Source organism: Phaseolus vulgaris, chromosome 10 (assembly GCF_051622355.1).
Source record: "Phaseolus vulgaris cultivar YP4 chromosome 10, ASM5162235v1, whole genome shotgun sequence".
NCBI lineage: Eukaryota > Viridiplantae > Streptophyta > Magnoliopsida > Fabales > Fabaceae > Phaseolus > Phaseolus vulgaris.
The window spans coordinates 2456809-2479940 of NC_143507.1; the positions used below are offsets into that span (position 1 = coordinate 2456809).

Below are 23132 nucleotides of genomic sequence, written 5' to 3' on the forward strand. Positions count from 1 at the left end.
TTCTGATAAAAAAAATGTATACGAGTTGGAATACTCTAAATTCTCTCTCTCTATATATATATATATGGGGGATTTAAAGTAGTACAACTATATTTTGATAAAAAAATAATAAAGTTATTGTTGTTTACATGTTCAACAACATTAATCATTATTAGGATTAGTTAAAATATTATCCGCATAATAATAAGTAGTCATGATGCATCATCATGTCGAATATCATTCTAAGATTCAGGATAAACAAAAAATAGGAGATGATCTTCTTCTTCAACATGATCTAGATAATCTTCTTGTTCTTCAACATTTGCTTCAACTTGGTGTTCTTCTTCTTTAATATGACCCATATGGTCTTATTAATTGTTCTTCAACATGGCCCAGACGATCTTGTTCTTCAACATGGCCCGTATGATCTTCTTGTTCTTTAACATTTACTTCAACATGGTTTTCTTCTTCAGCATGGCCTTTTGGGGTTTCTTCATCTATTGTATACAAAAACGGAATTATGATAACTATTATTTTCAAAATGATAAGGAAGTTAGAGATGTAATCTAATCCTGCAATAAAAATCAACATTTATGACTCGTTATTTAATAATAATTAATATTTAATTTCAAGTTACATTACTATAAGAAAATTGCATATTTCAATTTTAAATTGTATAACAAAGTAATGTTAAAGCACTCCATGTGAGTCTAAATATTCCACTAATGTTAGTATGGCATGTAGATAAGCCAAAATATTTCCAGAAAAATACCTCTTTATTTAAGTGTTACAAACTTTATTTTCAAAGTTCTTCCTCCATCATTTTCAAATTCATGCCATAAAATGCATGGCTAATGACTAACTTTGGTTAAAGAATTCATAAATAATATAATAGCATTTGTTGTTAGTTTTCTACAATGAATTAAAGGTCTTGAATAAAAGAAACGAACAAAATAAAAGCAAAAAAAATTAAAGGAAAGAACATGTGTTTGTAAACTAGAATAAGTTCTATGGTGTAAAGATTGCTCAACTTGATAAAGTAACTCATAAAAAAACATGCAAATGAAGTCTTCCATTAAAGAAGAAATAGGAAAAGACATATCAAGAAGATAAATTAAAGAATACAAACATGTAATAAGAAATTCTCCTACTCTTTTATGACAAAAGAAAAATAAAAAAGACATAGGTTAGAATAGTCATTTTTAGCAATTTTCTTCATAATTTTATGTTTTTTTTCTAGAATAATGAGACTATGTGTTAAGAGAAGTCCGACATTTACTTTAAGGGTGGGAATGTGTGGCCCATAAAGGCTATATAAGAAAGTGAACCATCCATGTAAAATACATCTTTTTAATAGTAAACAAGTTTAGTATGAATAGCTTTTTGAGTTCCTTTTATGTGAGTTGTGTTGACTTGTTGAGTTTTTCTAAGTGATCTCCTTTTCTTGTCTTCTTCGAGCCTCAAACAAGAGACCTTCCAAGGGTCCTAGCCATCCACATTGGTGTGTACATTTTGTAAGGTAATCACCACCCTACCTTACTCTTCTTCCCATTTACTTGTTTCATGTTCAATGTCTTCCATTGTCTTTTTCCAATCAATTTATTGCAACTTCCGTTCACCCTGGCCTAACCAAGCATGACCCAACCTAAGACGTTAGGACCCTAGTACAACCTAGAGTAACCGAGACTCAACCTAAACTTACCTAGACTCAACCCAAATTGATTTGGGTTTAACCTCACTTAATGTCATCCTGACTTGGTCTAGACCCAACCCAATTCAACCTGACTTATCCAACCTTTCCTAATTTTGAATCAACCTAACCCAACCTGCTTGTGCTTAGCTAGATACATCTTGATTTAGGCTTTGCTTGACCCAACATTAAATAACTTGGGCCTAACCCAACCTAACATTTCCTAACTAGAGCCTTATCTAGCCTAATTTAAGCTTAAATTGACTTGGCTAGTCTCAAGGTCAAGACAACTTGGTCTGACCTTGGCTCAGCCCAACTGAGCTTGATCCGAGCCCGATCAAACTCAACTTGGGCCAAACACAACTTAACCTTTCTTACCTTGGTCCCAACCTGACCTAAGCCTAACTCAACTTGATTGATCTTGGATCCAAGACGACATGGCTTGACCTTGGTCTAGTTCGACTCAACTTAACCTAGGCCCGACTAGAGGTGGGAAATACAATGATTGGATCCGTCTAAACCTAACCTGGCATTGCTAAAGTCTAACTAAGGCTTGACTTGACTCAACATGATGTGGGTTGGTCCAACTCGACCTAAACAAGCATAATTATGTCCGACTTGAACTCAATATGATTTGACTTGACTTAGGTCCAACCTAGCCAACTTGACATGGTCTTAAATCAATCAAATCTGACTTAGGCTCGACCTAACCTCACTCATACTAATCTAGGGCCAATTAGGTCTGACATGGGTTCGAATCAACTCTAGCTAACTTAGGCTCGACTAAACTTGGGTTGAACCAGATTTGGCCCAGTGTAGTTCGACTTGGTTCGACATGAGTTGAGTTCATAATCTCATCCGAACTTGACTTGGCTTAAGCTAGACTCGACCTAACCCAAACCTAACTCGCCTCCACACAAATTGAGTTTGACCCAACTTGGCCTGATCCAAACCATACTCACCTCTGCTTAATGGGGACCTATCTCAACTCAATTAGACTTAGAGATGTATGAACAATTTGTCACGGTTCAAGTCTGGCCTAACTTGACCTGAGCTCGACCTTGCCCATATTGTCATGAGTTTAAATTTAGAATGAGTAAATAATTTTCATGTGTATAAATAATTTTTAAAATAATTTAAGGAGATTTTTCCCTATACACTTTTTATTATGTGAATTTTTTTATAATCTGACAAGAGTATATATATTATCGTACGTAGGTTAAATTATTCACATTCGACAAAAAGAAGCGCATATTCATCGTTTTTGTACCTGAGTGGAGAGATGGGGCTCAGGCACGGTCGGTTGATGTAGTGTAGTTGCTGACGTGTCGGTCTTCTTCTCCTTCAGTCGGTCGCTCCTTCTTGGTATCTCCTTCGGTCGGGCGGGGGAGGGTACCTGTGAAGGCACTCCGACGCTCAAGTAAGTATGAGATTCTAAGTGAGGTTTAGTAAGTGAATCAAAACGTACCTTTCTCTGGCTTGAGCACTGTATTTATAGGATTGCTAAATGCGCTTTCTACCTCTAAATGGGCTTTCTACCTCTTGGGCTCAGGGTGGTTATGGATAGGTTTTACCAATCGTGCTCCGGAATACCCGGGGAAAAATATCTTCTTCACACACGTATTCCTTATTTTTCGGAGTATCTTAACTACCTTAGTCTTGTTGCGCCCTCACATTTATTATGAGTTCGGTCGGCCGGTCGGTACATCTGTTCGTCCGGTGCCTGCCGGTACACTTGCCCCCCAGGCTCGAGGTGAACAAAGGCCGAAGAGTCGTAATGGTTGTTCTTTCGAGGTGTCAAGCATTAAGTGTAACGGTATGATGGGACATTTGCTTTTGGTCGAAGACGGCGGAGATGAATCCGGCGGTGTGGATTAAATGACGTTTCGAATTCCGGCTGATATGGGTCGTAGGATGAGAGGGAATCTAACGGATGGGGGTGAGAGGGAAATGCTATAAATAGCGTTCCCAGTTGCAAAGAGATCACGTTTCGTTGAGTTCGGCATCCGAGTTGCTCTGATTGCAGCGTCTACATTGCGAGTTATTGCGCCGTACGAACCATAGTTGCCGACCGAGGTGTTAATTTGTGAACGAAAGGTTAGTTATGTCGCAACTTTCTTCAAATAGGGTAGGGAGTAGAGAGTCGGGTGAGAGTGGGGAGTCATCGTCCGGAAGTGACGAAAGTACGAGTGGATCTGTGGGTTCGAGCTATGACTGGGTAGATATGAGTGTTAGGAACACACCCACTGTTTTTAAGAAACCGGACGATTTTGACAAAGTGATGGCTAGGGCCCCCGTAGTGCGGTCGGGTTTACCTTCAGATATTCTCATTGCTGAAATATGTGGGTACACCGACCGTGTCTGTCATGGAAGGGAGAATGCTCCGGTAGATTTCTTTTATGTTTATAGTACGTTATTCGTTGATTTGAAAGTAACGTTGCCGTTCGATGAGTTCACAATGGATGTGCTACGGTTTCTCAACATAGCACCAACCCAACTTCATCCGAACGCGTGGGCGTGCATGCAGGCCTTCCGAATGGTGTGTCAACTTTTTGACTTGACGCCCAGAGCGGGAGTGTTTTTATTTTATTATAACACATATTCGTCCAACCCTGTAAGTTGGGTGTCATTGACCAGCCGTCCGGGAAGTGTGCGGTTTGCGGCCTTCACCACGTCCGACAAGAATTTCAAGGAACGATATTTCAAGATATTCGTAGAGTCGGACGGCCTAGAGTACTTTTATAATGATGGTATTACTAAGTTTCCATTCCATTGGACCCAGGATCCGACTGTGCTTAACGCGAGTTCTCGTATGGCTCTGTCGGATTTGGATAAGGCCGTCATGGTGGTATTTGACCAACTCCCTCACAAGTTATCTGCGAGGGAGATAATTTCATTATATGCGTCATCCGACCCCTGGGCGGATTTTATTGGTATGTAATTGTAAATTCGGTTTTACTGAATAACTTCATTAATAGTGTTTAATTCCTGTGTTTTGCAGAAATCATGAGTCGTGCGGACGCTTCTATCGATACGGCCGGGCCATCGGCAGCTGTGCCGGCCACAACGGTTACTGCGGCGGGTGCTTCGGCTGCTGCTGCAAAGAAAAGGGTTCGGCCTCCGAAGGGAAGTCGTGAGGGCCGAGCTGGGTCATCCCGTACGGCTTCGGAGCCAACGGTGTTGGCGGTCGGCCTAGATATAGCAGCTCACTTGCAGGCGGAGCTGACTGCCGAAGAGAGTGAGGTTTTTGCCACCATCCCAACAACTAAATTGATGGTGGAAACATTAGAGTTGCAAAGTAGGGCGCTCATGGCAAGCCGGACGGTGGTTGAAGAGCTAGAGAGAGTGACGACCGTTACCATTCCTCGGTTAAAGAAGGATGTGACCGAGGCCACTCAAGCTGCTAAGATGTCGACCGAGAAGGTAGAGGGGTTGAAGGTTCAATTGGAGGAGAAGCAGACAGCCTTAAAAGCGCAAGAGGAACTTACAAAGAACCTTGAGGCGCAACTGAAACAAGGAGCCGACCGGGAGGAGGCATTAAAGACGGAAGTGGCTAAGTGTCAGGACTTTATGCTTCGCATTAGCGAAGAATACTTCCGGCTAGGCATCCAACAAGTGGCTTGTCTGCACGGTACGCCCCTGGAGGACGACCGGTATGATATTGAGAAGTTAGTGGTGGATGGAAAGCTTGTGCCGACCAACCTTGGTTGTATGCTGTAGATTTTTATTTTGGATGCCGAACGGGGTGTAGTTGATTCTGTTAGTAACAATGCGAAGCCGAACGAGTAATACATAATTGCGATTTCGTTATAGTAAGTTAATTCTGATGCTGAACTCGGCATAAATGAGTCGGATGCCGAACGAGGCATAAATAAATTAATTTTGACGCCGAGCGTGGCATAGATAATTGAATAATTTTGATGCCGAACGTGGCATAAATAATTCCGATTGTTAAAGTAATAAGTCTGATGCCGAACGAGGCATATATAAATCCGATAAATTCTGATGCCGAACGAGGCATAAATAATTCCGATTACGTTAAAGGAATAATTCTGATGCCGAATGAGGCATATATAATTCTGACTACGTTAAAAGTAATAATTCTGATGCCGAGCGAGGCATATATAATTCTGACTACGTTAAAAGTAATAATTCTGATGCCGAACGAGGCATATATAATTCTGACTACGTTAAAAGTAATAATTCTGATACCGAGCGAGGCATATATAATTCTGACTACGTTAAAAGTAATAATTCTGATGCCGAGCGAGGCATATATAATTCTGACTACGTTAAAAGTAATAATTCTGATGCCGAACGAGGCATATATAATTCTGACTACGTTAAAAGTAATAATTCTGATGCCGAACGAGGCATATATAATTCTGACTACGTTAAAAGTAATAATTCTGATGCCGAACGAGGCATATATAATTCTGACTACGTTAAAAGTAATAATTCTGATGCCGAACGAGGCATATATAATTATGACTACGTTAAATACCTATGAAACCGAACGAGATATGAATTGAGTAAAGGACTAGGAGATTTGGATTTTAATTTAGTGCCTCGTTAAAACCTTCCCGATCGTAAACCCTCCTTAGGGAAAAACCGACCGAGCGAGGAAAGAGTGCACTTTTATTATTAAAGTTCAACTGTAATAAAATTTGAGATGTGTGGCATTCCACGTTCTCGGTATTTCCTTCCCAGATAAATATTCTAAATAATAGGCTCCACCGACTGCCGTATCTGCTATGCGGAAAGGTCCTTCCCAATTGCTGGAGAACTTGCCTCCTTCCTTCTGTGCGCTGCTCCGCATTCGCCATACTAAGTCGCCTTTGTGGAACAATCTTGGTTTAACTTTGGAGTTGTATCGTCTGGCCGCCCGAATTTTGCATGCTTCTTCTCTAATTCTACACTTGTCCCGGAGTTCGTTGATGAGATCGAGACCGACCGAGAGGCTTTCCTTGTTTAGATCAAGATCAAGGGTTTGCCGGCGGAGAGAGGGTTCGCCAATCTCGACGGGGATCATAGCTTCGGTGCCATACGTTAGGCTGTACGGCGTTTCTTGTGTAGTCGTCTGAGGAGTACAGCGATATGCCCATAAGACTTCTAAGAGTTCTTCAGTCCAGTTGCCCTTTGCTGGGCCGAGACGTTTCTTCAGTTCGTTCAAAATAACTTTGTTTGCAGCTTCTGCCTGTCCGTTTGTTTGCGGATGTTCGACTGAACTAGCGATGTGTTTGATGTGGAGCTTCTCGTAAAATTCAGCTAACGTTCGGTCGGTGAATTGCCGACCGTTATCGGTGATGATGATTTGTGGAAGCCCGAAGCGGCAAACGATATTTTTCCATACGAAATTTTGAACATTGCGGGCGGTGATTGCAGTCAGGGGCTCGGCTTCGATCCACTTGGTGAAGTAATCAATGCCGACTAGTAAGAATTTACACTGGCCTTTACCGGGGGCGAAAGGACCAATGATGTCCATACCCCATTGGACGAACGGCCAAGGTGATAACATAAAATGGAGTTCCTCAGGCTTTTGATGGGACAAAGTGCCAAACTCTTGGCATTTAAGACATTTTTGGACGAAATTGGTGCAGTCGCCCTGGACGGTCGGCCAGTAGTATCCGGCCCGAAATACTTTGGCAGCCATTGTCCGTGCGCCGGAGTGAGTTCCGCAAATTCCTTCGTGCAATTCTTGGATGACATAGGAAGCTTCGTCTGGTGTCAAACATTTAAGGAGTGGTTGGGTATAACCTCGGCGATAAAGGTCGTCGCCGATTAAGACAAAACGGGCGGCCTGCAGCTTCATGTTTTTTTCGCCGAGAGGACTACATGTGCCGTCGAGTAAATATTGCTTGATTGGGGTAATCCAAGTAGATTCCGTGTCGGTCGTCAGGCATTCCTGTAGGTCGATGCTTGGGCGTGCAAGCGTAACATGGATGACCGACCGATGCATTCCTTTACACTTCGTGGTTGCTAACCGGGACAAGGCGTCCGCGCGGGTATTGTGATCGCGTCGAACGTGCTGCATAGAAATTTCAGAAAAGGTGCTCATCGACTGTTTGACTAAGTGATAGTATCGCTGTAAAAAGCTTTCTCAGACTTCATATTCGTCGTTAAGCTGACCGATGACAAGCCGGGAATCACTTTTGCAAATTAACTTAGTGATTTCTAATTCTTGAGCGAGACGTAGACCGGCTAATATGGCTTCATATTCGGCCTGATTGTTTGAAGCTTTGAAGTCGAATTTGAGGGCTTGCTCGATGACAATCTCGCCGGGGCCTTCCAAAACAACTCCAGCGCCGCACGACCTCTCGTTGGAGGAGCCATCAACATATAAGATCCATGATGAATGTTCGGTCTCGGCTGAAGAAGTAATGAGTTCAGCTGCGAAGTCGGCGAGAGCTTGCGACTTGATCGCTCCCCGTGGTTGGTACTGAATATGGAATTCGGATAGTTCGATCGTCCAACCGATCATTCGTCCGGCTAAATCTGGCTTAGTGAGGATCTTTACAATAGGGTAATTTGTCCGAACAATAATCCGATGATTCTGAAAATACATACGCATTCGTCGGGCGGTAATGATGAGGGCCATGGCTACCTTTTCGATCGTCTGGTATCGGATTTCGGCGCCATGAAGGGCGCGGCTGACGAAGTAAACCGGCCGTTCTTCAAAATTAATTTCTTGCACTAAGACTGAGCTGACGGCTTCGTGTGAAACGGCGAGGTAGACTATGATGGGTTCTCGTGCGTCCGGTTTCTGGATGACCGGCGGGGTTGATAAAAAAGTTTTCAAATCGAGGAAAATTTCCTCACATTCGGTCGAGCACTCGAAGCGGGATGCTTTTTTCAGTAGTCGGACGATGGGCCTCGTTCTTTCGGCGAGTTTAGGAACAAATCTGGATAGTGCGGTGAGTCGGCCGATAAGTCTCTGAATTTCCTGAATGGAGTTGGGACTTCGCATTTCGGAGATAGCTCTGCACTTCTCGGGGTTAGCTTCTATGCCTCTATGAGTTAGCATAAAACCTAAGAACTTCCCCCCCTCGACGCCGAACGCACACTTGTCCGGATTGAGTCGCATCTGGTGTTGGCGGAGGGCCTGAAAAACTTCATTTAGGTCGGCAATATGTTGTTTTCATGAGTCGGACTTGACGACGATGTCATCGACATAGACTTCAACATTCCTACCAATCATGTCGTGGAATACGTGGTCCATTAGTCTTTGATAAGTGGCTCCGGCATTTTTGAGTCCGAAGGGCATCACTTCATAGTAGAAATTGCCGGAATCAGTCATGAAGGCCGTCTTCTTTCGGTCGGCCGGGTGCATTTGGATTTGATTATAGCCAGAGTAGGCATCAAGGAAACTGAGGATGTGATGCCCGGCTGCACCGTCAACGAGACAATCAATGGTAGGCAGAGGATACGAGTCTTTTGGGCAAGCTTTATTGAGGTCTGTGTAGTCAACACACATACGCCATTTTCCGTTCGCTTTCTTCACCATAACCACGTTGGCTAGCCATGTGGTGTAATGGGCCTTCCGAATGAATCCAGCCTGTAACAATTTGTCGGCTTCCTCACGTGCGGCTTGACGTCGTTCCTCGCCTAGATGTCTTTTCTTTTGAGCTATTGGCTTAGCTTCTCTATACAGTGATAATCGGTGAGTGATAACCTGTGGGTCTACGCCAGGCATATCAGCGGCCGTCCAGGCGAAAAGATCGGAATTTTTAACAACTGTCGTCCCGATGGCTATTCGGTCGTCCGGTTTCAGCGAAGTACCGATGTGCGTAGTGTGGCGATCATCGCGAAGCGGGAATGGATGCAAGTCTTCTCCTGCTTCCATACGGGGATCGTCCATGGGAGGGTCGAGGTCAACAAGGGCTATCATTTGACGACGGGACATGTATCGTTCGGAACGCCGTGTGGGGGAACGTCCTCGTTTTTGCGGGACTCGGTCGTCCGTATTGGTTGTATAGAGTCGTCGAGTTGGCTCACTTTTCAAACTTGCTACATAGCATTCCCTAGCGGTTTTTTGATCGACATGGATGGTTGCAATGTCGTTAGTGGCCGAAGGGAATTTCATGGCTAAGTGTGGGGTGGAGACAATGGCTTTTAATCTGTTGATAGACGGCCGGCCGAGCAGGATGTTGTAAGAAGTCTGGGCGTTAACCAGCAGATATCGTACGTTTATTGTTTTGTGGAGACCATCTTCCTCACCGAAGGTTGTATACAAGTCTATATACCCCTTAGTGTCGACCCGTTCACCTGAGAACCCTACAATTTGTTCGTTATAGGGTTGAATTTCTGATTCTGGAATGCGCATTTTTTTGAAGATTTCCCAGTATAATATGTCGACTGAGCTACCTTGGTCGACCAAGGTCTTGGCAATTGCGAACTTGTCAATTTCGACAGTGATTACCATAGGGTCGTCCTGGGCTGGATTTATAGCTGTAAAGTCGTCGTCAGTGAAGGTGATCGGAGGTATGTGTGGACGCCTCCTTGTGGTAGCATGAGCGGACTGGATGTCTCGGAGATGTTTCTTTCGGGCGGAATTTGAGCACCCGCCACCGGCAAAGCCTCCAGCTATATAATTAACTTCGTGGTTCGGTTCGCCCAAATTAACGGGTCCAGCAATCATGTTGATGACTTCGCGGACTCGTTGGCGAGGGCGGGTGTTTCGGTCGGGACTTATGCTGCGGGCGCGTGTACGCCGAACGGGGCTTTCACTGCGTTTCCGCGAAGCCTGGTTATGGTCGGTTCGGCGTTTATAATCGTTACGGTAAGACCGGTCGGCACCACGAGATGTACGGTCGGTACTCCGTGGTGGGGATCTTGAATTTCTTGCCCTCTTAACGAACTGTCTCAAATGACCAGCCTGAATGAGCTCTTCGATTTTGTCCTTCAACGCCTGACATCCTTCGGTCGTATGGCCGAAGTTTCGATGGTATTGACAATGCTTAGCTGTGTCTGCATTCGGTGGCGTTTGATATTGCTTCAATATCGGAATTAAGTTTGTTTGTAGTGCTTCATCTAGGGCTCGTCCCCTCGGCACAGTTAAGGGGGTATAACTGTTAAACCTGGGCATTCGGCCTCCTCTGCACCGGTCGGATCTTGGAGTGATTCGGGCGGTGCGTTCAGTCTCGACTTCTCTTTCTTTGTTCGGGGTTTGATCTTTGAGGACTCCAGATCCGACGGTTTTGAACCGTTGGTGTAATCGATGTGTTCTTCGATTTGCATGAATTTGGTTGCTCGAGCTCGAAGGTCTTCCATGTCTTGAGGCGGTTTCTTGATGAGACTTTCAGTAAAACGGCTCGGCCGGATGGCCGAGACTAAATGGTGCAATGCAACTTCCTGCTTGAGTCCTCGGATGTGCATGCATGCTTTGTTGAACCTATCTAAAAAGGTTCTGAGAGATTCACCTTTTTCTTGTTGTACCGCTAAGAGAGACATGGAGGACATGTGATGCGGTCGGCTGGTGGCATACTGAGTAGAGAATTTTACGGCTAAGACGTCGAAGTCGTCAATGGAATTCGGAGACAGCTCTGTAAACCAAGTAAGAGGTTCTCCCTGGAGCGACGTGGGGAATACTTTACACCACACATTATTATCTGTGGTATACAAAGTCATTTGCGTCTTGTAGACATTTAAATGCTCGTCCGGGTCGGTCGAGCCGTCATAGAGTTTAATAGCGAGACCTCTCCATTTGTCAAGAAGTGGAGTGGTGATAATTTCGTCTGTAAAAGGATGACCCCTTTTACTTGACTTTCTTTCGACTGTTTCAGCTCTGGAAGCAGGATTGGTATTGGCAGGTGTAGGTATGCGAGAGGCGGTTCGGTCGGCCATATGGGATTGGCCTTCTCGTTCGGGATTATCGACCTGTTGTTGGAGTCGTGCATTCTGCTCTCTTAATAAGGCGATTTCTTCTTCTTGGCGGCGTCTATCTTCTTCTTGGCGGCGTCTATCTTCTTCATGTTGACGATGGTCTTCCATCCCCTTTTGTCGCAGTTCCTCCATCTGAGCTTGGAGGATTTGAATCATAGTCATCTGTTCTGCCATAGCGTCGTTGTTGTTTCTTGTCGCAACCATTATAGCTTCAAAAATTGAAGATTTGCCTCGGCCCCACGGTGGGCGCCAATTGTACCTGAGTGGAGAGATGGGGCCCAGGCACGGTCAGTTGATGTAGTGTAGTTGCTGACGTGTCGGTCTTCTTCTCCTTCAGTCGGTCGCTCCTTCTTGGTATCTCCTTCGGTCGGGCGGGGGAGGGTACCTGCGAAGGCACTCCGACGCTCAAGTAAGTATGAGATTCTAAGTGAGGTTTAGTAAGTGAATCAAAACGTACCTTTCTCTGGCTTGAGCACTGTATTTATAGGATTGCTAAATGGGCTTTCTACCTCTAAATGGGCTTTCTACCTCTTGGGCTCAGGGTGGTTATGGATAGGTTTTACCAATCGTGCTCCGGAATACCCGGGGAAAAATATCTTCTTCACACACGTATTCCTTATTTTTCGGAGTATCTTAACTACCTTAGTCTTGTTGCGCCCTCACATTTATTATGAGTTCGGTCGGCCGGTCGGTACATCTGTTCGTCCGGTGCCTGCCGGTACAGTTTTAGACAATATCTACGTGTATTTGTTGTAAAATGTTTTAAAAGAAACAAAAAGATTGAAAGAAAAAAAAAGAAAAAAAATATATATACATAATATATATATATATATATATATATATATATGAAATAATTGGTTCAAATATAATAAGTATTAAAATATTTTTTTTTTAGTATAATAATAAGTATATTAATGTTAATTTTTTCTTTTATAACTATATACAATTACTACATACCGAACATATACTTAATTACTTAAGAAGTGGACTTTAAATTTAACTCAATCTCATAAAATTGGATCAATAAGGTGAGATTTGCATCCACTTATATACTATGAAAGACTCTAATCTCTAGTCGATGTGAGATAAAAAAACTAATAGAATTATAATTTTTATATTAAACCAACTTTTTTTATTGTACTAAAAATAAATGTCAATATTTATTTTAATGAATGATCATTTATCTATATATATATATATATATATATATATATTTACCTTCCAGATCTGGTTGAGCAGCATCTTCTGGACATGTCTCCTTGTATGTGTATCTGAAGGAGTAGTAGCCATAAACTAGGAGGAGGGCAGCGTTCAATATTCCCAACATCAGATAGAACCTGTTTAAGTCGGTAGTGTAGATACTCTCCTTCAACCAACTGCCCCTCAAAGCTAAGACGAATGGAATAAGGAGGAGTTTGCCAATACCATTCACCAATTCAATATACGAATCCGCAAAACTCCACATTGATTTTGCGACGTGAGCATGAAATAATTTCGTTAACCCCCCTTCAACAAGTGCCTCCGTCATTCCCAACAATATAAACTGCGGATATAAGGCTTCGATTTTCACTTCTAGGGAATACAATCTATAAAACTCCATTTTCCATGCTACGAAGCAGCAAATTACGGCAGACACCATTCCAAAACCAATCCTTATAATCGAAGTCGTCACTACAAATGTTTTCGACGTAGAATATGTGGTTCTCTTACTACGCAATCCGGCCATGATCAAAAAGCAGATGAATCGCGACACTTTTCCGGCGGCAACTTTGATCAAAAAGAGTTTAGAGATATCATAGCCATTGGTAGTTGTCATGCTGCTTGCTTGTGCAACAAAAAAAGTGTTCCCAGTAGCCACGAGTAAACTGTAAGCAAAGAAGGAAAAGCACAGGTAGATCATAGGAACAAGGCTCTTCACTTCCCTCACCTCCTTCACCATGCAAACTTTCACATCCCTTTCTTTTTCATTCAGTATAGCTGCTTTGTCCAACCACCTGAAGAGCCGTGGAACTCGTGGCTTTAATCTCACTCCTTTACCATAGACATAACATAAATTGGTCCGCACATTACCTTTCCAGTAATAACCATTCTCTGAGGCTGGATAATCTGATCTTCGTCTCCCATAAGCTGCTTTGCAGATTCTAAAGATTTTGCCAAAATAGCTTTCATCAGACACTTGTTCGTGCCTATACTTCGTACTACCAAAGAGGAACAAAAGATAACACCCTCCCATCAGAACTGCTGAATTTCTGAAGATAATATCGTAATCTTGATTGAAAAAGTCAGTAAATAGTATAACCACGTATCCAACAACCAGTGGAACTAACAACCACGTATTTGTAAGAATTATACGTATGAGGTCAAGCTCATTTTGTTTTTCTGTGCTTCCATCTTTTATTTCGATTTTTTCTCTTGCTTCAAGTATCTCTTCTACCTTATTTTGAAGAAAACTATCTAAAAGCGTTTGACCACTTTTCCCTATTGTAAGGAGCAATATGGCTGCATAGAGTGCACCAGATGATTCTGAATAAGCTGATATCCATATTAGGATTAAACCCTGCCATTAGAATAAGAGTTTTTTTTTTTTTATCACGTGATTTCTGATAGAAAAAGGAATATCAAAGAAATAAAACTGGAAAGGAAAAAGAAATAAAACTCATCCCAAAGAGAACAATACTCTTCTAACATATTCTAACAATAATCCAGTTTCATTCTCTCTCTCCTCTCTCCCTAAATAGCAAACTTCTCATTACACCTCTATCAGGCCACCCACTTATTCACTAATTAACTCATTACCCCATCAAAACTGTCAGGTATTAATGTTGATAGAAATACTCTAGAAGTCTTTGCTAAATCTTTGAACTGTTATCCATGAAGATTTCTTTTACATACTTGGGCTACAAGTAGTAGGAGGCAATCCAAGGAAGAAGCAGTTTTGGGAGCCACTAGTAAATAAGATAAGTGCTAGATTTATACATGGAAAGGAAGATACCTCTCTTTGGCTGGTAGAATTTGCCTGCTCAAATCGGTGTTTACTGTTATCCCTCTCTTCTACTTGTCATTCTATAAAGCTCCAGCAATGGTGTGTGATAAGATTGTTAGTATTCAAAGTTGGTTCTTGTAGGGTTGGGGAGGAGAGCTCAAATCAATTTCTTGGGTCAGATGGGAGAACGTGTATAAACCTTTGGAGGAAGGAGGATTTGGGGTTAAAGATGTCAAGAAGTTTAATTGTGCTTTGTTGGAAAAATGGAAATGGCGGTTGCAGAGCAATGAAAAAGGGAAATGGAAAGATATCCTAGTATCCAAATATGGAATGGCTAGTGGGAATATACAATGTCACTGGAAATTTCAATCTTGGGGGTGGAGATATTTAAACAAAGCGTGTGGTGAGGGAGAAGAAGGAGGATGGTACCAACAAGCTCTAACTTGGAAAATTGGATCTGGGGACAAAGTCAGATTCTGGGAGGACGCTTGGGAAGAGAATGTGAACCTCAAAACCTTATATCCTAGATTGCATTCCTTATCTTTGGATCAGGGACTAACGGTAGCTGAGGTAAGCGAGTGGGGAGAGTTAGGGTGGCAATGGCGGCTTAATTGGAGAAGGGGTAGGTTTGAAAGGGAATCTGTGCTGGGGGAAGATTTTCTAAGATATGTGGCAAAGGGGACTATGAACAAGGAAGCCAATGACCGTATCCTGTGGGGAGGGGATTCATCAGGGGCCTCCTTGGTGAAGTCTGCTTATGCTTATACGACTAACCAAGTTTCTGGCGTTATATGAATAGTGTCTTCAAAATGCTATGGCAAACAAAAGCAAGACCAAATGCCCATTGCTTGGAGGGTCTTATTTGATAGACTCTCTACCAGAGGTAATCTTATTCGGAGAGGTGTACAAGTTAGCTCTCCTCTATGTGTGTTTTGCCATGTCTCGAAAGAGTCGGTCCAACACCTGTTCTGTGAGTGTACATTTACTCATCGAGTTTGGTCATTCTGTTATAGTTGGATAGGTATTGCGATGGCACAACATAATGATCTGAAATGTCACTTTGAGAATTTTCACTTAGTGCACTTAACCTTTAAGCAGAATCAAGTATGAAAAGGTATGTGGGTGACAATAGTAAGGTGTATTTGAGATCAAAGAAACGGGGTTATTTTTAAACAAGGGGTTCCGGATGCTGAATTTCACTCGGCGTAATTGCTTTCTTGGTTATGGTTGAAGCACATGGTAAAGTGTTTTAACTATGCTTTCTCTGATTGGATTCTAAATCCTAACCAATGCATTCAAAGCTATGGCTGACAGAAGGGATCAGCTGGTGTGCTTATGGAAGGGTGAACATTGGAGCTGGAGTGGTGTTATCTATAGTAAGGGTGGAAGTGTCTTCTATGTTATAGTTGCTGATCTGTATCTGTTGAACTTGTGAATGATCTCTGTCAATCTTGGAAGCAAATATAAGAAAGAAGATGTTGGAAGAACCAGGAGAATTTGTTAGGAGCAATAGTTATGGGTTCGTAGCAGTAGTAGTATTTGTGGCTCTGCGATACTGTGGGGAAGCTATCACAATCACGTAAGCTTTGCAGCAGGACATTTGTATTTATAGTGCTGGAATTGTGCAGCAATTTGATAGTACTCTAACCAAATGGAGAAAGGCAGAGCATATTGCAGGTTAAAGGTGAGCACATGGGTGACACATGAGTGACTTTCTATAAGCTAGGTTAATGTGGCTTTGGCATAAGCCCAATTTACTAAGTACATCATCTTCTAGCTTATTCTTCTATTTGAACCCCCAAAGTCAGCCCAATCTATGCTAAGTACACCCATATTATGCTATGTACACTCTAATCTACTGAAATTAAAAACAAAAGAAACTAGTTAGTGCTCAACTCCAATCACATGAGCTCTACTCCTAGTGATCCTCTGAGGAATGATAGGCTCTGAGGCACTGGCTAGGGGATGGTCCTAACCTAGTCTTGGGTCCTGGATCATATTCTGGGTCATCCTTTTTGAAGGTTGGGCTAGTTCAGGGAATGCTCTATCTCTCGGGGCTTCATCACATACTTAGTTTGGCCAATAGAACTTTAACCTCCTCTAACAAATCTTGTACTTCAAAATATTTTCCTTTAATTGATCCATTTGACTAGATCATCACCATCAAAAGGTGGCAACTTGACCTTCTTCACAGTCATCTTGTATTCAATCCCCAGGTCCTCCACGGTTAGAGATACTGAAGTTTTTTCATCCGCTATATATGGTGTAATTTGGTGAACTCCTCTACCAGAGATTGTGAGAACTCCACCAAAGATTAATGCATGGAAATCTCTAATGTTATCAAGTGTTACTCCAATGCAGTGACTCTTCATCCCATCTTTGGTGGCATGGACAACGTCAAACTTCGCTGGCTCCTCGTCTCGAATTTGGAAGATCGGACCAAATGATAGAAAGAGGAACATCATAGGCTATATTATTTGTAATTCAAAAACTTAGTAAGTTTGGGTGACACTACAAACAAGGAAAAAGAAACAAGATTTGAGACTTCTTTCAAAGAGAAAAATACTCTTCTAAAAGATTTCTAACAATAATCTAGTTTATAATTCTCCCTACTCTTCTCTCTTGTCGAATATCAAACTTCTCACTACATGTCGATCATGAGATCAGGGGCTTCAATAGTTTCATTGAATCTTTTTCCCTCATAGAGTTACCTTTGGTTGGTAAGACTTTTACGTGGTTCAAACCCGATGGAACGGCCAAAAGCAGAATTGATAGAGTCTTTGTTACTGAAGAATGGTTACAAATATGGCCGATGAGCAAACAATACGTTCTAAGAAGGGAAGTGTCTGATCATTGTGCACTGGTGGTGAAATCTGTGGAGAAGGACTGGGGTCCCAAACCGTTCAGATCTGTTGATGCTTGGTTCTTTGATAAAGGTTTTCTCAAGATGGTGAAAGCTCGATGGCAGTCTTATATAGTGCAGGGGAATGCTTTCATAGTTTTTAAAGAAAAACTGAAATGTCTCAAGTCTGACCTGAAGACATGGAATAAGGAGGTATTCGGTAACCTTGATAATACCAAGCGGAGGATTCTACAGGATTTGGAGGATCTTGATAACCAAGATTGTAATGGGGACTTGGGGGAAAGAGGTAGGCTGAAAAGAATGGAGTTAGTAAGCTGCCTCACAGAGAATGACAAGAGAATCGAGTCCCTCATAAGTCAGAAGGGTAGAGCAAATTGGTTTAAGAATGGAGACTCTTGCACTAGATTTTTCCATTCGTCTCTGAGGTGGAGGAGGTTGAAGAACGAAGTGAAAGGTGTTGAGGTAGGGAGCCAATGGTGTGAGGAACCGTCCACAGTGCGAACAGAGGCCAAGAAGTTGTTTGAATCTAGATTTTGTGCTACGAAGGATCTAGGGGTAAGGTTAGATGGTGTTGAGTTTCAGTCATTATCAGCTACGGAGAACGAGACCCTTGTAGCCATGTTCTCTGAGGAGGAGATAAAGGAGGCAGTGTGGCAGTGTGAAGGTTCAAAGAGCCCAGGTCCTGATGGGTTTAATTTCAACTTCATTAGGAAGAGCTGGGAGTTTATAAAAGATGAGATAGTAGCATCTATGGCCTTGTTTCACACGACGGGGTCTATCCCGGAAGGCTGCAATGCTTCGTTCATTGCACTTATCCCTAAGATCAAGGATCCATCTAAGCTAGAACAGTACAAACCCATCTCACTAGTAGGTGCCTTATACAAAATCATTGCAAAGGTTTTGGCCAATAGAATGAAGAAGGTGATGCCAGCAATTATAGATGACAACCAATCTGCCTTCCTAAAGGGTAGAGGGATCCTAGACAGTGTACTGACGGCCAATGAGGTTCTGGAGGAACTAAGGAAAAGGAGAAGAAGTGGGCTCTGTCTGAAGGTGGACTTCGAGAAAGCCTATGACTCGGTCAGATGGAAATTCTTATATGACATGTTGTGCAAGATGGGGTTTCATAGCTTGTGGATCTCCTGGATTAAAGGGTGTATGGATTCTGCTACGGTGTCGGTGTTGGTTAATGGGAGTCCTACGGAGGAGTTCAAGCCTACTAGGGGGTTGAGGCAAGGAGACCCCCTGGCACCGTTTCTTTTTCTTGTTGTTGTAGAAGGTCTTGCAGGGATAGTAAGAGAAGCTTTAAAGGTCAACATGTTGACGGGTCTCAAGATAGGACGCAAAGAGGAGGAAGTTTGTATTCTCCAATTCGCGGATGACACCTTATTCTTCTGTGAAGATAATATCAATAATGTGATAACATTGAAAGCCATCCTAAGGGGCTTTGAGCTTGCCTCAGGTCTGAAGATTAACTTCCACAAATCTAAGTTGGCTGGTATTAATATACAAAGTAATATTGTAGATTGTTTCACCAAGATCTTGAATTGCACTCAGATGGGGATACCTTTTAAGTATTTGGGTATAGAGGTGGGAGGGAACCCAAGGAAGAAACATTTCTGGGAACCTGTTCTCAACAAGCTTAAAGCACGGCTCAGTATTTGGAAAGGGAGGTTCTTATCTCTAGCAGGGAGAAGCTGCCTTATTAACTCTGTTTTAACAGCTGTACCTTTGTATTATCTCTCGTTGTTCAGGGCTCCAGAGTCGGTATGTACAAGGATAGTCAGAATCCAAAGCAGATTTCTGTGGGGTTGGGGGAAGGTCAACAAGCCAATATCATGGGTAAGTTGGAAAGACGTTTGCAAACCAAAGACGGACGGAGGGTTGGGTTGCAGAGATATTCGAAAGTTTAATCAGGCCTTGATTGCCAAATGGAAATGGCGTTGCATATCATCGGAAAAAGGTAGGTGGAAGGAGGTGTTGGGGTCAAAGTATGATCTGGATTGTGATAACGGCTGTATAACTGTCAAGGACCAATCTTGGTGGTGGAGGGATCTAAACAAAACGTGCAAAGAGGGTGTAGATAGAGGGTGGTTTCAAGAAGAACTACGATGGGAACTTGGATGTGGAGACAAAGCAAAGTTCTGGGAGGAGGTGTGGGTTGGAAGTGAGAACCTTAAAACCATGTTCCCACGTCTGTACTCTCTTTCCCTACACCAAGGCCAAACCATAGGCGAAGTTGGAATGTGGTGTAATTCAGAGTGGAGGTGGATATTGAGGTGGAGGCGTACTAGATTTGAGTGGGAGTCCCAATTGGAAGCTGATCTTAACATGCTCCTCTCCAGGGTCACGTTAAAGAAGAATATTGAGGACATACAGGTGTGGGGGAAGGAGAATTCTGGGATTTTTTCTGTAAATGCTACCTACAAATGCTTAACCAAGCACAGTGCAGACCCGCAATCCGAAGTGTACAATTCTTTATGGAAAACGAAGGCTTTTCCGAATGTGTTAATGACAGCTTGGAGGGCGCTAAGGGGGAGAATGCCTACAAGACAGTGTTTGAGTAGAAGAGGGGTGTTGATGAACTCAATGCTATGCCCACTGTGTTAGATAGAGGAGGAGTCCAGACAGCACATTTTTCTACATTGCAAATATGCCCAACGGGTATGGTCCGAGTGCTTTAAGTGGGTAGGTACATCTACAGTCCAACATAATGACCTTAAGATGCACTTTCAGAATTTTTATTTGTTCCAAGCCACAAATAAACAAAATCTGGTTTGGAAAGGTGTTTGGGTGAACGTGATCAGAGGCATTTGGGACCAACGAAATTTAATCGTATTCCGGCAAGGGGTAGTAGATGTGGATGAGATTTTTCAGAAAGTTCAACTCAAATCTTGGCTCTGGTTGAAACACAGGACTCATTCCTTTAATTACTCGTTTGCTGATTGGGTCCTTAACCCAATCATCTGTCTTAGAAGTGTTAAGTAACATGCAGGCTGCTGTGTTCATCTCATGGATGATGCAGAGGCAGGAGTAAGGTTTATTGCATAATAACCATTGTTTTGGTGGTGAAGTGGGACGACTGCTGGTAAAGTATGACAGAGCTGGTTTTTGGTGGTGATTTGTGCGAACGGCCAAGCTCTGTTGCTTGCAAGGATTGAGCTTATAAGCAAGGTTGGACTGGTACTGTGTAACGGGTGTAGGAGTGGGAGCTGCTGGCTTTTTAAATGGTCACTTGCTTCTGGTGGAGTGGCTGGATGAAGAAGCCTGCATCATTTACAAAATTAGAGGATGTTTCTATGGATTGAAGATTAAATGGCCATGCAGATGTGGTTCTATGGCTAGAGAGAACCAATTGCTTCTGAAGGGTTTGCCAACTTGGTGGAACCATATTACGGAGGGGCTGCTGTTCAAAAGTATGGATGGTTAATCATAAAACAGCTAGTATTGGCAGGTTACACGCTATAGCAGGGCCCCTGTTGCAGCTGTAGCTAGTTTTCTCTGTTATCTCTAGGGTGTTTTCTGCAGATTGAAGATTTATATCTTCAAAATGTTTGTGTAAGTGGGTTGGGATACCCTTTGTATCCCCTTTAATTAAATTCTATTCTTTGCTGATTATAAAAAAACTAACTAACTATCATTCTCTAAACTATTGGAGACTACTCTTTTCCCCCGAGTGTAAACTTGCCCTGTTACGGGCCTTTCAGTTTTTCTAAAGTGTATTAGGCGCATAAACATCATAGGAGGAAGACATAAAAAATTATGTATGTGCATATATTACCTCGATGGAAGTTGCAGCGCAAATAGTGATCATAGTGACGGGACCCGTATATGCTTCTGAGATTAGAGAAGCAAAAATGAACAGGAGTGACGATAGACCATCTTGTAGATTTGTTAAAATAGCACTTATTGGTAGATATCCTCCACCACCTTCGAATCTGCGTAGTAATCCATCATAGTAGAGAACACCGAGAATTCCACAATGCTGTAGCATGTAGCCAAAGCTGAAAAAAAGTTAAGGGTGAAAGAGTTAAGTTAAAATTTAGTTCCCATAAACAACACAATTAGCTGCATATACTTTAATGATTACCTCCCATGAAGAGTAGGGTCTTAGAGTTGACGAATAAATGACGGAGTTGATGCAAAAAATTCTTCATTAGAGCAAATGAGATTTTATTTCTGAACCCTTTTCTTGCAGCACCATGGAGATGAAAGTTTTACGGGAATAGAAGAATCAGTGATAATAGTATGAAACTAGTTACACAACAGAGCTAACCGAATAAATAAACTTTTAGAGACAAGTGTGATTTGTTCAGCACTTTATATTTGATTAGTTCTTACCTGGGGGATGTTGAGAAAAACAACAGCGAAACTGTCATGTTTTTCTCTGGATCATAATTGTCACATGTGAGTAATAAATTAGAAAAACACGTTTCATCAACTCACACATAAGTAATCAATTCTATACATTTTTACTCAAGAGATAGAGTCAGAGATCTAGAGATCATAACTTAAATATTGTTGATTAAAATTTATATATATAAATTTTAAACATAAATGTCTTACAATGGAAGTTTAATCAATAATCACATGTACTAAGGTTTACTGTTTTTTTTTTCTTGGTCAATGTTATAAGTTAATAATTAGTAGATATTTTTTTTTTTTTACTAACGGTTTCTTATTTGAATTTGCAGAGTAATATAGTTGTTCTGATCATACTTGTGCTTTTTATTTTAAAATTGTAATAAATATTATGTCTTATTAAAATCTTCTATTCATATTTGGACAAAAAATACTTCTACTATTTTTTTTGTCTAAGACTAAATAGTACAAGTATGATAGCTACAAAATTAGTCTCCTATCTTTCATATCTTTCATATATTTCTTTCCATCGGTTTTACATTCAAGTTATCTGTTGTGGTGATTGAAATGTGTTGACATTATAATCCAATATTGCTCAAGAGTAATTTTATGACAGCTAAAGTAAGAAAATTATCTAATTCACTTCCTATTGTTTGTTGCTTGACATGTTTTTGTCACTACTATTATCTTTTTTTGTTATCTATTGCTATTTATTACAATTTTTTTTCAAAAGCTTTATGCAATATTTATTACATTAAATTCTTTCTACAACTATATTTATGTTTTTTTTTTAGTTTTTACTTTCTACAATAGTTTAAATGGTAGGTGATATTTTAAATTTGACAGTTACATTAAATGAATAAAATTTATAATTATATTTTAAATTACTATTGTTATATCTATTTTTTACTTTTATTTTTTTAAGTTTATTTTTTATTTATTATAAATGTACTTACAGAGGGCAATAATGAAGCTGCTATTGATTTACGAAAACAAGAAGGAAAGAAGGAAAACGCAGTCCAACCGTGAACTAAGATTTGAGTATATTATGAAACATAGTGCAACATGGTTACAAAAGTCATGAGATGAGATGATTTCCCACCATCATCTAAAGATTTTAGTATATTATGATATATTTAAAAATTATCTAAAGTAACCTTTTAGTTCGGTAATAAGATGATAACACCAAAAATAAGTTTACTAATACACTACAATAAAAAAAATTATTTTTAGTATTTTCCGTTAAATGTATTATTCGTGGTTTATTTTTTTATATATTTAATATTGTTAACGGATTAGTGATAATTTTAATTAATTTCTGAAATAACAATTACTTCCCAGCAACTCATGGAATTCCTGGTATTTATAGAGAT

The 23132-nt window shown here is 41.3% G+C and overlaps 1 protein-coding gene across 1 annotated transcript; it reads right to left on the minus strand.

Moving 5' to 3' along the window:
• Positions 1-214: 214 nt before the first annotated feature.
• LOC150024148 (protein NRT1/ PTR FAMILY 5.5-like) lies at positions 215-21653 on the minus strand. Its single transcript, XM_090296212.1, has 4 exons — positions 21488-21653; positions 21179-21401; positions 12770-14108; positions 215-476 (listed from the first exon to the last, which is right to left on the minus strand). The coding sequence occupies exons 2-4, from the start codon at positions 21389-21391 to the stop codon at positions 328-330; spliced, it is 1701 nt and encodes a 566-aa protein (XP_090152338.1). The 5' UTR covers positions 21392-21401; positions 21488-21653; the 3' UTR covers positions 215-327.
• Positions 21654-23132: the final 1479 nt, after the last annotated feature.